This window comes from Oenanthe melanoleuca, chromosome 4, assembly GCF_029582105.1.
Source record: "Oenanthe melanoleuca isolate GR-GAL-2019-014 chromosome 4, OMel1.0, whole genome shotgun sequence".
Taxonomy (NCBI): domain Eukaryota; kingdom Metazoa; phylum Chordata; class Aves; order Passeriformes; family Muscicapidae; genus Oenanthe; species Oenanthe melanoleuca.
This window is the reverse complement of record NC_079337.1, coordinates 621497-639322: the sequence shown is the minus strand read 5'-3', so window position 1 is coordinate 639322 and position 17826 is coordinate 621497. Positions and strand designations below refer to the sequence as shown.

General features: G+C 48.1%; 1 protein-coding gene across 1 annotated transcript; it reads right to left on the bottom strand.

Annotated features, from left to right (window-relative positions):
- Positions 1–8975: 8975 nt before the first annotated feature.
- Positions 8976–17427, bottom strand: AREG (amphiregulin). Its single transcript, XM_056490591.1, has 6 exons — positions 16504–17427; positions 16076–16252; positions 13345–13528; positions 12757–12915; positions 11145–11247; positions 8976–10239 (listed from the first exon to the last, which is right to left on the bottom strand). Exons 1-5 carry the CDS (start codon positions 16544–16546, stop codon positions 11160–11162), a joined length of 651 nt encoding a protein of 216 aa, XP_056346566.1. The 5' UTR covers positions 16547–17427; the 3' UTR covers positions 8976–10239; positions 11145–11159.
- Between the last annotated feature and the right edge of the window lie 399 nt (positions 17428–17826).

Genomic DNA, 17826 nt, shown 5'->3' with positions numbered 1-17826 from the left:
AGGTGTGGGATTGCATCAGGAAGACAATATGAACTAGGAGGTCGGCTTTCCAAGCCTGGCATTTGTACACTGCAGCTCACACCTCATCTGCTGGGAGACAGAGAAGAAACAGTTCTGTACTGAAGGCATATCAGTAATGGAGAATTTGGCTCTCACCTGGCCAAAGGAGGACAGAAACCTTTCTGGGAGGTTGTGTAGAGCAGGGTGAAATCCCCAGACTAACTCCTGTACTCCTAGTATTGTCTGATTCTGCTGGAAAAACCTTTAAGACTCAACAGTCTTAATATTGCTCCCAGAGGACAGACTAGTGCTGGTTTATGCACTGGAAGTTATAAATTCCATGAGCACCAGAGAAGCCGTGTGGGCTGACAGAAGCACGAGGCAATGGTCATCGCCCTACTCCTGGTTTTCTACAGCTTTGAAAGGAGGTCACAAAGCGCTCCTGTTGCAGTATGGTGAGGTCTTGGTTGCTCAGCCTCTTCAGGAAAGGCTCCACAGAGAGAAGTAAGGCCTCAGACACTGCAAGACCTGACTACACCTTGCTGGAACCTCCAGCTAAACGTCCCTCACCACAACAGCCAGGAGCACACAGCTCTGGAAAAAAAGGCAGGAATAGCTTAGAGAACACTGTACTGAAGGAGACAGCAAAGAGGTCCTGGAAAGGCATCATCATGCCACTGCAGTTGGGCCAGGACATCAGAGCACTGCTGTTACATTAACAGGACTCTCAACGGCCACAAATTAATCCCGACACTTAAAAATGTGCAAACAGACCTGAGGCTCACAGGATATCCTGCAACTGTCCAGTCTTTGTGCCAGGGATGAATTCCCAGCCTTAGCTGTGCTGATTCTCTGAGAGGGCACAGCACATTTCATACATCTGACAAGCGGTGCTGAGAAAAGGATGATTAAAAGCATCAAATATCACCAATCTCAGCTTCTTAGGGAAGCGAAAGCAGAAGGTCAGGGCTCCCAAGGAAACACAGCTTAGAAGGGCACATGTGTTGGGGGAAACAGCTATTCACCACACAGTGCCCACAGAGAGACATAGCAAGGAAGAACAGAGGTACCAGGGGGCTACACTGAGCAGGATGAAACCTCCCCAGCAGAGCAGCAAAACCAAAACCACCTGCAGTGGATCTTTGGTGCCCAGCACCCCAGTGCTGTTGCCCCCATGGCAGCAGGCAGGTCTCTGCTGCAGTGAGCCATGAGCACAGCCTGTGTCTGTGCACTCCTGGAGGCCAGGCCAGGCAGACACCACACCAGGTCACACAGAAGGTGTGTGGGCACAGCAACTAAATGCCAAGCACTCTCTTGTGTGGCATATCCTGTTTCTCCCCAAGACATGTACGAGCCGCGCTCAGCCGCGCTCATGGGTGATACCATCTGTTTAATCACTGCTCTCTGTGCTACAAAGTCATCCCAGATGCTTTGCATTGGAGAAGGCTTTTCCAGCAGTCATTAGTGAGGCAGGGGGGTGAAGAAGGAATTGTCAGGCTGCTTTTTGCATAGGTCGTGGCTTTAGTTAACAGCCTCCCCTCAAGCCCGGCTTCCTGCTCCCCTCTCCCCTGGTAACTGTGAGTCTCCCCACACTACATTTCGGGAGCTACTGTACAGGAATATTTCATCAACAGGCCTGAGGGTTTGTCTGCTGCCTGTCCTACTTCCTTCAGAGCACACGAGATCAGCTGGGCTGGAATGTCAGCCCATATCCTGCTCCCGTGTTGCCTGGATCAGAGATGGAAACTTTGTTGCTGCTAACTTCTCACTCATGCTCTCTGGCTCCTAGCTTAAGCCACACTACAACTGGCAGACAGACCTTCCAAACCTTGACTCAAAATTAGGAGAGGAAATAAAGTTAAGTTTCACTATTTGCTAAAGCCTTTTCAGGAATATATAGGTCATACACTGAACTCCATCCCTACTGGTTCTAGGGGCCATAAATGCCCTTGATCCAAAGAAGTAGGTGAAACTTCAGGTTCCCAGGCCATGCCTCCATGCCAGAAGCCAATCGTTTGTCTAACTGGGCATCTCCAAGGACTGGCCCCCGAAGGGAGTGCCTCACAGTACCAGGCAACTGTACACACTCAGACCTGATGTGTACGAGTAAAAAAAAATCCAAAAGTTCAAGCTCCCACAAAGCTTCACACCAAAACATTGTTCATACAAAAGCCCAAAAGCTACAACTGTTTCCTCACTGAAGCACCATGGCTGATAGAAAGGTTCACAGGAAAGTCATGAGCACTGATAACCCTGCACAAAGCAGCCGGTCCAAGACAGCCCTTCTGAAAGGCTGGAGTGCTTTCCATAAAATTATCTGCAGCATCAGCTGTTAATCATCACAGACCAATTGATCTAATCTTCTACTAAACAACGGCCTGGCTCATGCTTGTTTTGATAGATGCTAGTCTGTGATAGTCCTACAGTTAAGACAGTATGACTTGACAGCACTTCTGTGCTGTTTCACTTATCACTTCACACTGTCCCCAGCTTCAGAGCCCAGAGAAAGGTTAACCTGTTCTGCTTCTGCCAGGTAACAGCTGTTCTACTTTCAGGATCGTTGGATCACCCAGGTTTTGGTGAGGTAAGTGAATGTCCTTGCAGGAGCTCTTGTGGGAGGAGCTTTGGAAAACCAGCCAGGACAGGTCCTGCCAGTCCTGGGAGCATTCCTGCTCCCATGCTGATGCAACTGGATCCAATCTCCTGGCAGACCAGCTGGCTGCTTTCCAAAGAGCTCCCTCCAGACTGGCTTGCACCCTGAGCCCAAGGCATGGCTGTGATGAAATTTGAGCGAGGGGACAAAAGGCTTTCGGCCTTCATTAAAGGTGGGAACACTTGATGAAGATAATGTTGTTATTAATTGGCTCCTCCCAAGAAAACACAAGCTGCCTTGTTCTGCTGTGAGTTTACCATTCTGTGGAGCATCTCCCCAGCACCAGCAAGGCCCTGGATGGTGAATCATAGTGTTGAACTGTAGTGCAATCACTTGGGATGTCTGAGTGGGATACATTTGGAGACTTGTGCAACATTGGTGTGAGATGGAAAAGCACAGAGTTATTTCAGTGGCAGCACTTAACCTACTCCCACTCAGGATTCAGTGTGTAACAGCTTTATGTCACATGCTCTGCACCAGAGCAGGGACTGAAACATCCTGAAGATGAAACAGCCTACCAGAGAACATTGTTTAAATACACTTAGAGCCAGCTAAAGCCAGAAACAAGGTTTTAGCAGAGAGAAAGATGCAAATTCAAGCCACGTGCTCAAACAACATTCTTGATGCACTGACAAGGCCTCAGTTACCTTTGGATGCCTTCTGAATGAAAGGTCCTTTTGGCACAAACCAAGATAATCTCAACATAAAGAAATAATAAATGCTTTAATCGTGTCTTAAAGCAGAATTTTTCAGAGAACAGCAAAAAGATGGGATCTTCTGAACATGCTGTTTCCCTTGAGCTCCCACTGAATCCATGACAAAACTCAGGCTGAGACAGGAGTGATGATGAGCACGCCACCATCACTGTTGCACCCCTGTAACAACTTTTTCTGCGATAGCTTTGCTAACAGACACACATCGTTGAGTCTTGCACTGCTTGCTCATTAGCATTGCAGTAAGTGATTTCTTATGTAAATCGTGTCAGCCCACAGAAAAACCAGTTCAATTCCAGTCTGCATTGCTGGGATGGACATAGAACAGAGAAGTGCTAATGTTCTTTTTTCCTCTTTTTTTAATAGGAAACCAACAACCGAGCATAAAAAGCAGTCATTGCCTATCTTCCACTATAAGCAGAAATCCCCTCACATCTGCAGAAAGACCTTCCCAAATAAAATTCCACCAGCTATCCTTTTGCAGGTACTGTCATCAAGCTTGCACCTACAAAAGCATTTTCTGTGCACCTAATTAGAGGTTTGAAACACCGATGAGCATTTTTGTCTGTGGACCTCATGACTTCTTTCAAGCGTTTATCTTTTAAAGGCATGGCTACATAGCTAACAGCACTATATCTCTTCTGTGTGATGTCTCATAACATTTTAAGACTAAGTGTGACAAAGGAAAATAAGTGTGCGGCCGTGCTCAGGGGATCCCAGTGCAGAAAGGGAAGAGATGCTTCCTACTGAGCCTGTGAAAAGCCCTGGAACTGGTGTGCACTGGCACAATGATGTGCACTTAGACAGCACAGGGATCATTCCTAAATACACCTCAATACGCCTCACTATTCCTTGCCATGCTTGTGGTATGGGAGAAGTGGCTCAAATCCTGTCCTTACTCTGGTCCATTTTGCTCAACCTTGCTAACCTATCCTTCAATCTCACTCCTCTTTCCAGCTGAAATCACAACTGCTGCTGTGTTTTTCAGGCAACATGCCATAGTGTTTCCCTAGAACAGCTCACAGGATTGACACACATCACTACTGTGCATGTATTTGAAAAGCTTTCATCATAAAAGAGGGGTACTGAGACCTGACAGAACGTTTGTTGCCCTAAGCCCTGGTTTGGTTTTGCTCTGCTCCACCCAGGAGGTGTCTGCCTTTCATCCCCAACAGTAATCATCCCCAGGCACAAGGCAGGGAAGTGCCTTTTAACTGCAACAAGGCAGATACGGTCTGAAGGCAATGCAGACAAGTATCAATGGGAGCCACGCTAACTCTGTACCGACCCAAATTACACTTGGAAGTTTCAAATGAAACTCCTCATCTGCATTTGCTGTGTGCACCTCCAATAATTTCTGAACATATATGACACTACTTAGCAATGTGAGGCAAACAATGCAAGAAAAGAGCAGTCTTGTGGATAAAACCTGGGACAGCCACCAGGCTCAGCCCTTGTTCAATCACCAACAATTCACATTACCACCCCAGAAGGGATGCAAGGAGAGGAAGGGAGACTTGACAAGACATTGGCCTGAGATTTTGCTGAGATGCTGCAACCCTGCACTGACAGGAGCTGTGGGTGCTCTAACAGAGACTTTTAAAAAAAATTACTCGCTTTAAACTCATAAAAGTAATTTCTGTTTCCACTTTTTTTTTTTTTTATTGGTTACTTGCAGTGCTGAAAAGATTTCCTTTCCTAAACAAGAAAGCAACTAATGGTACATCAGCAGCACTTTTTTATCCTCTGAAGAACAGCAGGTTTCCAGCACCACCTACAAACCAATCCAGCCTTCAACTTGCCATCTAATGCCCAAATAAATTCATTGCAGCAGTGGAAGGAAAGAACACACCCAAAGAAGGAAACTATTTTCCAAGGTCTGGAACAAAACATCAAAAGGCAGGAACCCAAAGGCAGTTAGAAGCAATGACAGCATTCTCTGACTTTAGGCTGCATGGTGTTGGTACATCACCAAAGAGGCTACGACATTTAGGTTAAGACATATTGGAAATGCTGGACTGGATCAGACTCCCAGACTATTTAGCTTTGCTTTCTGTCCCAAGTTGCAAAGACAACAGACTGCATTATTTTAGTCAAAAAATGCTGAGCTAAGAATTGGCTATTTTTCTGAACCATATGCAAAAAGTTATAGCTAAATGACACAGAAAGCCTATAAATGAAAACTCATTCTTTCTCTGGAAAGATGCACTGACTGTCCTCACTCGGAAAAGGCATTTTGGAAGCATTTCTCTACTTTGGACTCAGAACATGCTACCTCAAAGGTCTTCTTTGGATGAAGAAGGCACAAATGCTGCCTCCTTGGCTGTGGGCCTATCCAGAAAGCAAACAAGAGCTGTTTGCCTCTGACACTCACTGGCCTAGCTGCCTCAGCTAGTCATTGACAAAGCCAGACCTGCAGCAAAGGAGGATCACTGGCTCATCAAAGGTGTAACCAGCAGAGGAACGATAGGTATGCACATCTTTATTCACAAAACAAGAAGGAAGCCGGGTTTGCTTATTAAGGACTGTCTGACCCTTCTGCCCACTGATCTGTCTCGTGTCAGCAGAGCCCAACAGGGACAGCAAAAATCAGCCCTTGCTCCTTGCACATTCTCAGTCACTGCCTCCAGCAGTCACCAAGGACACGCAGCCACGGCTTGAGAGAATGCCTCAGGAGCCAGGTGAGCGCAGGATTGTTCTCTCAAGTGGGACATGCTGTTAGTACACCAAGAAACCCCCTCCAAAGCCAGCCAATCTGTCCCAGTTCACAGCCTTGCTTTCAGGCATGCCTGCTCAGGGAGTTCACTGAAGTGTCAGTAGTTCTAGCTCTAAGTACATTGCTATAAAAAATACCCAACATCTTGTAAGGACTCAAACCTTTATACCAGTTATTGGAAATGGCATCAAACCACTCAAATGGGGGTGAAGCAAACCACTGCACAGCAGTCAGGGATCATTGACAGTACAAACACCTTTAGAGATGGCCACGTGCATCTGGATTTACCCAGGAAAACTTCTTACATTTGGAGTAACGTGCTGCAGTTCTGAGGGAAAAGGGGCACACTGGGAGATGGACAGGAAGAGGGAAGCCTAGTCCAGAAGCAGACAGGAAGCTCCCTGGTCACAGACTACTGCAAACACTCAAAAGCTCCATTAAGTGTCCAAGAGATAACACCCTGATGAGCTATCGTTCATTCCACAATGGTCACAGAGAACAAAACGTCCAGGAAGGACTAAGGAATTGTGCAAGAAGGCATGACCATCACATTATCCCCGGATACTGATCTGGATATCAAAAATACCTTGCCAAATCAGCCCTGTGTGCAGAAAATTGTGTAAGCACATGAGGCTCCTCCCTCAGGTCTCAGCTGAAGCAGCTACAAGTGAGCAGGGCACAGATGCTCTCCTCTCAAAGCAGCATTATCCATGGAAGCTCAAGAAAAACCTGGAAGCGTAAGTTATTAATAGGACGCGTGACCAGAAATCCAGGTGTCCTCAGTGAAACCACAGTAACTCCCTGGTGAGGGGAAAAAGTCAACAGCCAGATAATGTATGTCCTGAAGAGCAGACCCGGCTGTGCAGGATCAACAATAAAAATTATCTTGGCCCTTGCCTTGCAGCAAATCAGATTTTCTTGTCACACAAGCACAGCATCCTTGGACAGCAAGAGACTTCTAGACACACAGTTCCACCCATCTATTGTGGGTTCTTTTAAGCAACCAACCCACTGGACACTTAGGTCTAGACACTTCTGTTCAGAAGCTTGGAGCAGGCTGTTATTAGCCTGGGCTATAGTAGAAAAAATACATTACTGCTTGCTAGAACTTGTAATTGATTAAAGCATCATGAAGGGAATTTTTACTGTCTTATATAAATCAATTCTGGATTTATCATTACCTATGCCACTCACAGACAGGGAGATTTGTCCTCAGCTCCCTGCACTAAATTTCCCAAACACAGCAAACAGTTCTAAGTGCTCAACAAACCATCACAGGAAACACTGGCAGTTCCCTGCCCGGCATGAGACAGCATCACCTCTTAGGCACAGCCAAGCTCTGCTAGCAAGAGCTGTAGCAGTGCTGGATGTCACTGCCCAGAAGCAAAGCACAAAGAAGAGTTCTGCAGCAGAGCTGCTGGCCACACCACCTCTCAGAAAACCTGACTGTAACCTAAATCCCTAGAGAAGATCAAGTCTCCTACAAAGTCTTCCCTCCACTGTTGCCTCCCTAGTTCCTCACTCCTTATCATTGGAAAATACTTCCCAGTTGTCCTAGTTTGTTTCACACAACAGATGGAATCTACAATTGACACTGGTAGCTTCAGTCCTGTCAGGCTTAGAAGCTGGGGAGGGAAGAGAGAAGCGCTGTTTATCATGCTAGTGTTGGTTTAGCCTAACAAATAAAAAACTCGTTACTTCCCCCAAAATGCAGCCTAGAGAGAGAAAAGTTTCTGGAAAAGAGTCTAATTGCTTTTAAAAGGGAGTTATAATCCATCCCCAGTCTCACTAGGCCATGGCTTGGTTACCACTGAGATCAAGCTTGTTTACTCCAAAGCAAAAAAATCTTGGCAGGACTGACAGAAACAGCTTTTCCTGCCAGAGCTCTAATAGCAAATGTCTGTGGAAAAGCCACTTGGAGAAATGCTGTTTACTTTGGTAATGAAGCAAGTTCCCTGGAATGAAGTCTTGCAATCTTCCCAAGAGGTGTTGCAATACCCTACCTGTACCTCAGCTACATACCATACAGGCTGCTCTCAGAGCCTGGGAACTCCCTGGTCAAGTCAGGAGGCCAAGGCATCTCAGCAACTCTAGGCAGCACTAAGCTCTAGTCCTACACTGGATACACAACCTGCATCCTAATTAAAACCAATAGCTGGGGCATTTTTTCAGCTCTGCTTCAAGCTAAGCCCCAACCATCAACACTTCTTGAAGATGCTGATGAAAAAAGGGCCTCAAAACCATATTTTCCATCCTCTTCTTTCTAACCATATAAAGCCAAATTCTCCTCCTTGAAACTCTTTTTCTGGCAACTCAGAAATTAGAGCCCAGCTCACTGCTGGAAGTGCTTTGAGGGAACATTAGCACAGAGTTGGACTAATAAATACCAAGGAAGAAAAGAAATTCCAAGAGGACAGTGGAGGCCAAGGCTCCCTTTCTACTTAGGCCTGAGGCTATACTGCTTTTCCTCATTTATTTAAGACCAGGTTTCAAGCTGCTGTCCACATTGTCTCCGACTGCACAGAGATGAAAGACTCTTGTTGTTCAATATTCCAACTCCTGACTCAAGTGCAAAGGGCTACAACATCTGAAGTTTCACTGCCCATGAGATGCCTGACTTAGCCTCTCCCTAATTCAGGAGCTAGAAGATCCCTTGTAGCTGAATGAAATGGATTTCTCACCCAAACAGGTACTTGCATTTGTACATTTTGTTTACAAACAGCTCGCACTCTTGTAAGAGCACCAAGCCCATGCCTGACACACGGCTGCAGCTCTTCACAGCAGTACTTGGTGCTTCCAAGTGTTGAAATTCTTGCTTTGAGGAGAAACCAAGCTCTAATTTCAAGTGTTTACATGTACTCCTGAGAGCAAGAAAAAAAATCTTACCATGATTAGGTTATGTAAAAAGTTTAATTATAAAATAAATAAGTTTGTTATGGAAACGTTAAATATTAAATACATTAATAAATATTTACACATTTACAAAAGATACAACTTGGCAATTAATGGTGTTTCTCTGCTACCAGAAGAATTGTGGTCTGTTTACACAGAACACAATCACTCTTCCAAGAAGAAACTGAACTCAAATAATCCTCTGTGCTCAAGACTGCATGGACAGTTAAGAAACCAAGGATACCCGAGTCAGAGAAGATTGAGGTAATATGAGCTCGTCACACCTGAAGGTAGAGCACGAGAGACCACGGCTTGCAAAGCATCAGTGCCTGAATTAAATTCTTCAAAGGAACAGGTTCTTAGTCAAGTTCAAGTGATGGGATCTGATGTGAAGTCTTTTGTATTTAAGCACTGCTTAAAGCAGTAACAAGTATCTGTTTAACAGAAGTAGTTTTGTGTTTACAAAAGATGGGTCCAGCCTTATCAGTTGGTTTGAGCATGGATCTTTTCCTTTAGATGCAAAGCTTCAAGTCTTGCATCTACTGTCTCAGCATCCTGAGGAGACTGATTTTAACTCAGGCCAGCACACACACAAATGAACAGCTCCACTCACACCACGAGTCCTACAGAACTCTGAGGGGTCCCTTCCACACACACAGTAACAGAACCCAGGTGTGGCTGACAAACATCTGTCACCAACACCCTGCAAGTCACAACTACAGATGAAGCTCTTGGAAGCCAATATGGATAGGGAGCACAGTGACAACACAATTAGGTTTTTCATCCACTGAGGTCTAGGAGAGAAAGCCATCCCAACCTCATCCCTTTTTCACTTTGGTAGAGGGAAGGAAAGGAATTTTCTCCCTTCCATCCATTGCTGAAAGCAGCAACAGGCTCTTGCCCTTAGAGTTAGAGCTGCCAAAGGAAACTTGCTAAGAGAACAAAGTCCATCCACACAATAGCGAGACCGGAGCTCTAGCGCAGAGAAAAGGCTCAGTAGCAGTAGTCTCTAGCAGGTCTTGACAAGAGGTCCTGTCCCCCAGCGAGCCAGCTCCTTCCACATCGTTGTGCCAAGATGCAGTGATAACTGGTCTCCTCAGCAAGTGATTCAGCAGCAAGTGGCCTGTTGACATCTCCTTGCAGCAGCCTTGCTCTTGATGAATCAGGGCTTAGTGGCAACAGCTGCAGCCCACAGTGTCCAGGTGGATGTGTCAGGTAGCCAGAGGTACCCCCCGCAGCTTGGCCATGGCCACTTCAGAATTGCTCTGTAATGGGCAGACCAGGCACATTAATCATCACCCCAGACACAAGCACCCTGTACTAGCACGTGGCAGACCAACAAGCAAGGCAGGCAGGTTACAGATGCGCACACACCTGAGGACACTCTGGCAGATACTCTCCAGCTTCAAGTAAGCTTTGAGCAAAACCCTCCACTTGTCACTGGACAAAGCTAGAAAATACCTAGGGCTGACATGTGGCAAAGCAAAACTTCACAGTTCTGCCAGAATTTGTCAGGACTATCTTTTATGGCTTCCTCCTCAGCTTGTAGTGTAACTGCTTTTCAGTAATGGTGCTTGAGTCTGCTGTTAGACTTGGCCTCAGCAGAGAATAACTTGCCTGCTCAGTAAAATCCACACGATGACTCCCAGAAGCAATCCACCTATGCCAGGGAGCTTTGGGCCTCAGCTGCTGTGACAGCTTGACTGAGAGGCTATCTGTGGTGTTCACAGAATTCACAGCTTTCTTTTGGTCCACCGCTTCTGAGCACCAGAAACTTCCTCAAACTCTCCTTGCAGCAAATACATGAAAATGCTCAGTACTTTTCTTCTAAGAGGTGGTGATGCTGTGGCACCATTTTCCATGACTACCACTGTTTCCTGCACTACATTCGCCTCTGTCCAGATATTCAGGACTTACTCTTCATAACTCCACTTATCTCAATAGCGCTTCCCATCCTCACTTGGTCCTTAACACAGCCAGAATTTTAACAGAGCTGTTGAACAACTCAAGGTGGTTTGAGAAACCAGAAAACCAAGCCAGATGCTCAGATGTAACCCATGTGTTTCAAGACACTCAGAGCATTAAAAGCAAACGTTAGTTTGGCAAAAGAAGCATGCAATTCCCATGCAGCCTGGAAGGACTGAAAGGCATTTCAAGTCAGCATCCATACCTGCTTTCTCCCCATTTACACACCAACATGGCCATTTCTATTTTCTTGTCGGAGTTTTTTCCTTTCTTCTTTCTCTTCGTACTGAGGACACTTTTTCCTGACCCTGTGGAATTACGTCACGTTAGAGATAATTTTGAACCCCGATGCACATCCTGTTGTCACCAGCCTCCCCATCCTCTGCAGCATTGAGATTCACGTTCTTTGAATCCTCAAGCAACTCCAGGGAGTTTCAAGCAAGACAGTCTTTAAGCATTCAGCATCAAGCACTATCTTCTGATAAAACTGAGGAACCCCTGAACTAGATGTCAACACTTGTGCCTCCCAGAGATGGAGCTTCTTGACTTAAACCAGATTAGGGAAGAGGATGAAGAGAGGTTATTGCTGGGACTGAGCAAAGCACCAGCAAATTTTCTGAATGACAGATTTCCTAGTGGCTTTAGCTTATAGCTGCAGAGCCCACACTATCTTCCTCCCCTTCACACCAGAGCCCTGCAGGCTTCAAATCTAGTCCCTGTCCCTTGAACACATGATAAGGAAGCCCCTTACTGATTTCCCCTCAATTGCTCTAGTGTTTTCTAGTGACTATTCCAAGCAGCTTCTCTGGATGAGGGTACAGATTCACATGCTCCCACCTTGTGAGAGTTCAGAACATGAAGCAAATGCACTTCAGAAACTACCAATAATCATTTGCACTTAGAGCCCTACAGAACTGGTTATCTCTCCTAGCAGCAAGGAATGAGGCAGTGTTCAGAGAACAAGTGTTCATCACAGCATTCTTCAAGTTCAGAGTTAAAAATGAAGCAACACTGATATGACAAAGGCGTCCCTTGTTTCCTGAATTGCAGGAAAAAGTACAGCACGTACCCAATTCAGATGATGTGCTGCATAAAGATCTAAAATTAGCCTGAACCTTGGTGTTTCCACAACATCCCAAGCCCTACGGTGCTGGAGCTGCAGTGACAAAACCGCAGGACTGTTCCAATATTCCTTTTGTTACATGGTTTGAAACCTGTACCCATAAAAGCTCTTTGAATTTATTCTCAACAGGACCCCAGATTCGGACAACCCACCACACTGAACTGCAGCAGCTGGTTCAGCTGAAACAGTGTTCTCTTCATACTAACAGCAAGCAGAATTTGGGAGCAGCAGCATTTGTCTCCCCATTTGCTTTCCCTCCAAGTGCAAGTATTTAAGCCCGGCAACATCCATTAACAGACAGACTCTGAGAGCACCATTTCCCACCCTCCATGTGTGTATGCAGCTGCTGGATAACAGCCATGCAGGAGGCTATCGCACTGCTGCTTGCAGGTTTCTCCACAAGGATTAGGGAAGGCACTGCTGCCTCAGCATTCATGCTCGTCCTGGGCTTCCTGCTCATGTTCTGTAGCACCCTGACTACCCTGGTTGTAGCAAGAGCAGAAAGGCTCCAGGTTGACAATATAAGGGTCACAGACCTTGCTTCTACCCTCCAGATATATCCAGGCTGGGATAAGAACCCATCCTTGGCAGATGCTTTTCACAAAGGTAATTCAGATGGGCCATGCACATTCTGGGGTTATTGGGCACAGGCTCAGCCTTAAGGAAGACAGACACCAAAGAAGATAATACTTACTGCACTATCACAATGATAAGTACAGTAATGAAGCTGACGCTCGAGAGCAGGACAGCTACCACTACCAACACAGTCTTTGAGTAGTCTGCCACATCATTCTTCCTTTGAGTCTTCATGAACTGTTCACCACAGCGCTCACCAAAAAAATCCTGATGACACCTGCAAGTAAATATTAACACAAGTTCTTATCAGCTCTTGTGCTGTCTGGAGCCAAGGACACCCACACATACTCAGACCTGACTTAGACATCTTCCGAGTTTCCCATGAATCTCAAGATGCTCACTTCAGAGCATGTTCATGAAATGCAGTCACTGCTCTAGCACAAGGTTTGTCAGCATTTCAACAAGTCGAGATTAGTTTGGGTGTGATGTTCCAGAAAGACACGCCTTTTCATTCTTTTGGTTTGAGTTTATGACCAACTGATGAGTTCAGTGGCTTGTTATGCATCTCAGATTCCATCATCACTTAAGTTACATGGCAAAGATTCTCAGTCAAAATATGGCAGGAGATGGACCTATACCAAGGTAACACTCACATGCCACTGGCTCATGGCAATGACACCTAACTCCCAAGGTACAAGTAACTTACTTGCAAGTCACCATCTGGAGGTGTTCGAGGTATATGCATTCTCCATGGATGCAAAAGTTTTTGTATTCCATTTCACAGGGAGTCCCTTTCTTCTTGTTTTTCCCTTTGTTTTTCTTCCTTCTTGATTTGCCAGCATTCTTCTCTCCCCCCCTCTTCGCTGGCTTGGGTTTAACCACAGGTTCAACTGAAAAAAGGACACAATGACTTGATATAAAAGTGCTAGAAAGCACGATTCTGAAGAAGTTGAATTTAAGAGTTTGGTGAGAGCAAGGAGGACCATCGCCACAGGAGAATCTGCAACCGGGAAGCACAGGATGCAAGTGAGAAGGCTGCTGGGCACCTCACACCCAGCACAAAGGCAGCAAGCTCAGCAACTCATTAAAGCACAACTCTGGTACCTTTCAGTCCTGTGCCATGCAGACCAGAGGCAGCAGGAGCAGATGAGCCAAGAGCCACCAAAGATGAAGAGCAGCAGAGAGCAGGACTGCAGCATTTCAGAGCATAAGATATTGAGTGCAGCAGCACAGCTTCAAGCAAAGGCCTGTAAAGAACAGGGAGTTCATGCTGAGCCAAGCCATCCTCTAGCTCATATGGACTCGGATACAAGGCTAACAGCTCCGTGTCTCTAAACTCCCCATTTGCATCAGTGATGAAAGGCACTGTAGCTCGCTAGATAGTCCTGGGCACTTGCCGAGGCAAAGCAGCTTGCTATCCCGGTTGGCATACTTGTTTCTCCTAGACAACCTGCACAGCTGTCTTCAGAAGCAGAGAGCTCCTTTCCAGTTCTCCTACTTTGAGAGATGCTGAGCGCAGGGAAGGAGTGAAGGCAGCAGTCTGTGACAGTCAGACTATTTATTCTGCCGCTTACTGCTGCCCCTCATTATCTCAATTAAGACAAACCTCTAGAAGAGTGTGGTTTAAAATCCTGGTGACTTAGTAGCCCTTGGATTTCAGCAAGGGCAATCACGTTCCTTTCGCTGAGGAGAACAAACCAGCCACTGACTAAGGGTCAGAAGCTCCAGAGCTGCCCCATGCAGCAATCAAAGTCCAGTAGTGGTAGCTGGGACTAATTTGGCACAAAGTCTTCGCAAGAACCTGCTCTCTGTGCTCCTAGCCCTAACACGGGCCCTGGCAGTGCAAGGCTGCAGCTCAGGACTAACAGTTATCACAGGGATTTAAAAACAGCAGAGCTACTCACAACAAGCTTCAACTTCGCTCTTGTTCTCTGAAGACCTAGTGAAAATCATTCTTGAATGATTAATATTTTACCCACAGCTCTATGCATACAGGTAATCACCACAATAGGACACAACTGGATCTAACTACTTCCTAACCCTGTATTTCTGGTGCTGAGAGCCCGTACAAAGAAACAAGGTGTAGTTCACTGTTGTCTAGACAGCTGATCATTTTCACTTCCAGAGCAACAAGCCTGGCTTGAAGTTACTTAAAAGCAAAAATGCCTTCAGCAACCAGAAGTCTGATTAAAATAGCATGAGCTATATTAATATGTAAAGGAGGTTCACAGTTCCTGCAGCAAGGTTTCCTGTGCCTGGAAGTGTGAGCTCACTCCTGACAGTCAAAGGCCCCTGTTCCGTCCCGTCCAACTTGATCTTTAGGTTCGCGCTTTCATAACTGAGGCCGCTTCCCTCCCTCCCTCTCCCAGGCTCAGCTTGTCAGCTTGATCTCTGTGTCCCTGTCTGCAGGCTGCATGGCCAGGAAACCCATCCACAGCTGAATCATAACAGCTTCAAGGTTTATCCACAGATAAACCTCATGCCAAGCAGAAGAGCTGGTCTACAAACCAACCACCTTAGGTAACAAGTCTGGTTTCTGTGCAGTCACCAAGCCAGTAGTTTTACAGGCTAAACTGCTCGATAACACCGACAGGCGCGTTTCCCCCACACATCTTCACGGAGAACTCAAGCACGAGTCCACCAGTTCCCTCAAGAGACCACACAGAGCATGGTCCACTTCACTTGAGAGGTCTTTCAGCCACGTTCAAGTCCCAGGGTGCTTCTGCAGGAAAATCAGTAGTCAGATCCACCCTGGAGGCAACAGGGCCAGCCTACTCACACCTACTGAGGCTGAAATCACTGGTAGATATCTGGCTTCTACTGCAACTACACTTAGCCCAGAACCAACAAAATACTCCCATTCCCACAGTAAGGCAGACTGCTCAGATCTACTCACAGCTCATCAAGTGGGCAAATTACAATAAATGCACACAACAGCTATTGACAGTGAAGCATTGCCCAAAAGATGCTTAACAGACTTTCCTGTGGCCACTTAAGGGATTTAAGTGTCTTCTTTCCCAAGAAAATTTCAGTTGACTCCAATCCAGATAAGCCACCATCAGAAACTACACAGAAAATTCTTGGAGCAAGACAGACAACTTGATGTAAAACAAACCTCTAGGGCCTAGCAGCACCTGTAAATGTCACTGATGCTTCTACACTAAGCAGGCTATGACCACAGCCCTCCTGTAAGGTTTATCAGCAGATAAAGCTACACACAGCAAGCTACCAGCTAGCCTCCAGTAGCTTCCACGCACCCTGGGCGTAATCACGCCCGGTTTCCACCCCGACAGCTATTTCCAAAGCAGCAGCTTCAAGCACAAGCACGTTTTTGCTCCATACTCCACGAGCTAAGCATAGCAGCGTTTACAAGAAAGAAAAGGCCTAAGTTGGGACTCGCAAGTTGCGAGACGCCAGCCCCAGCGCCGCCGACTCACCTCGGATCAAGTCGTCCACGATGTACTGGTGGACAGGCGGCGCCTCCTCGTACTCCTCCTCATCCTCCTCGTAGTCAGGGCTCGGCACGGGCTCGCCCTCACGGCTCCCGGGCTCCCGCTCCTCGTGCCGCTGCGGCTCCGTGGCGTTGGGCGAGGACCCGGCGGCCGCACGGTTCGCTTTGAGGGAGGGGAAACGGCGCCGTGAGCCGGGCACAGAAAGAAGGAAGGGGCGGCCGCCGAGCGGCGCCGCGGGTCCCCTCACTCGCCTCAGCGCCTTCCCGCCAACGGCCGCCGCGCGCGAGCCCCCTCAGGCGCGAGCCCCCTCAGGCGCGAGCCCCCTCAGGCGCGAGCCCCCTCAGGCGCGAGCCCGGGCTCCCCCGAGTCCCGATGTTCCCATCCTGTCCCATCCTGTCCCATCCCGCACGCACCTGCCAGCACGGCCAGCGCGGCCATCAACATCAAGGCCCGCATCGTCCGTCCCGGGGCGGGTGGCGACAAGAGACACGGAGAGAACGAACGGGGCAAGGAGTCGCCGTAGCGCAACAGGTGCCGGCGGCGCGCAGCGCTCCATGAGGAGCCGCCCGCCGCCGCCGCCCACTTTATGGGCGGCTGGAGCCGGGGGCGCGGACGCGGAGCGGCGTCACAGGGCGGAGCGCAGCGGGGCGGGATCCCGGAGTCTCCGCATGACGGAGTCCCGGAATGACAGAAACAGTCTCACCGTGGCTTTTTGTTGCAAGGGGCATTGCATACCACCTCGTTCCACCCCTTTCTACTACCCCCGGTTGCTCCCAGCCCCGTCCAGCCTGGCCTTGCCCGGTGCCAGGGACCGGGCACCCTCAGCTTCCCCGGGCAGCCTGGATGCCGCGCGGGTCGCGCCGCGTTATTGCGGGCACGCCTGTCTGTGCGCTGGCTCCGTGCTCCTCTGCAGCCCCCGATGCTCCCCGCATCCCCCCCAGGAGTGCTTTCCTGGCCGGGTGTCCCTGAGAGGAGCATAAGGCTGAGTAAGCGGTGGCACCCACCGGGCAGGGATGAATGTGCTCCTCGGGGCACTGCGGCTCAGCTGCCCGGCAGAACTCCCCGAGGGACCTGCCCACGGCCACCGCTCCGGGCTGCTCTGTGGAGGAGCGGGAAGCAGACCCGCTGGAGAGTCCCAGAATCACCAAGGCTGGAAGAGACCTCTAAGATCACCAAGTCCATCCATCAACCCAGCACTGCCACTGTAACCCCTAAACCACATCGCCTAGCGCCAGATCCAGATGCTTCTTGAACACCTCCAGGGATGGTGAGGCCACCACCTCCCTGAGCAACCTATCCCCGTGCCTGAGCACCCAAACAGTGAAAACACTTTTCCAGTATCTAATCTGAGTCTCTCTTGTCTCCTCTTAAGGCCATTTCCTCCAGCACTCTCACTGCAGGCACAGCAGAAGCGACCGGGTGCTCCACATCACTACAACCTACTATGGTAGTTATAGAGGGAACTGCTGCTTTGAGGGGAGAAAAACTGGGACAGCAAGTTGTAACGTGCTGGTCTAGCATGGGAACCCAGAGAAGCCCAGGGGGTCAAGGACGAAGGGACTGGTACCCCTTGCTCCAGTCCCACGGCACAGCGGGGCAGGAGGGCAGTGGGTGGCAATGCTGAACTGGGAAAGGAGGATCTGGACCTTTTAACTGAGAGAGGACAGAATATTACTCACGGCTCAGGAAGCTGACCGAGCCTTTGCTCAAGGTGGCAGGGATCCAAATCATTGAAC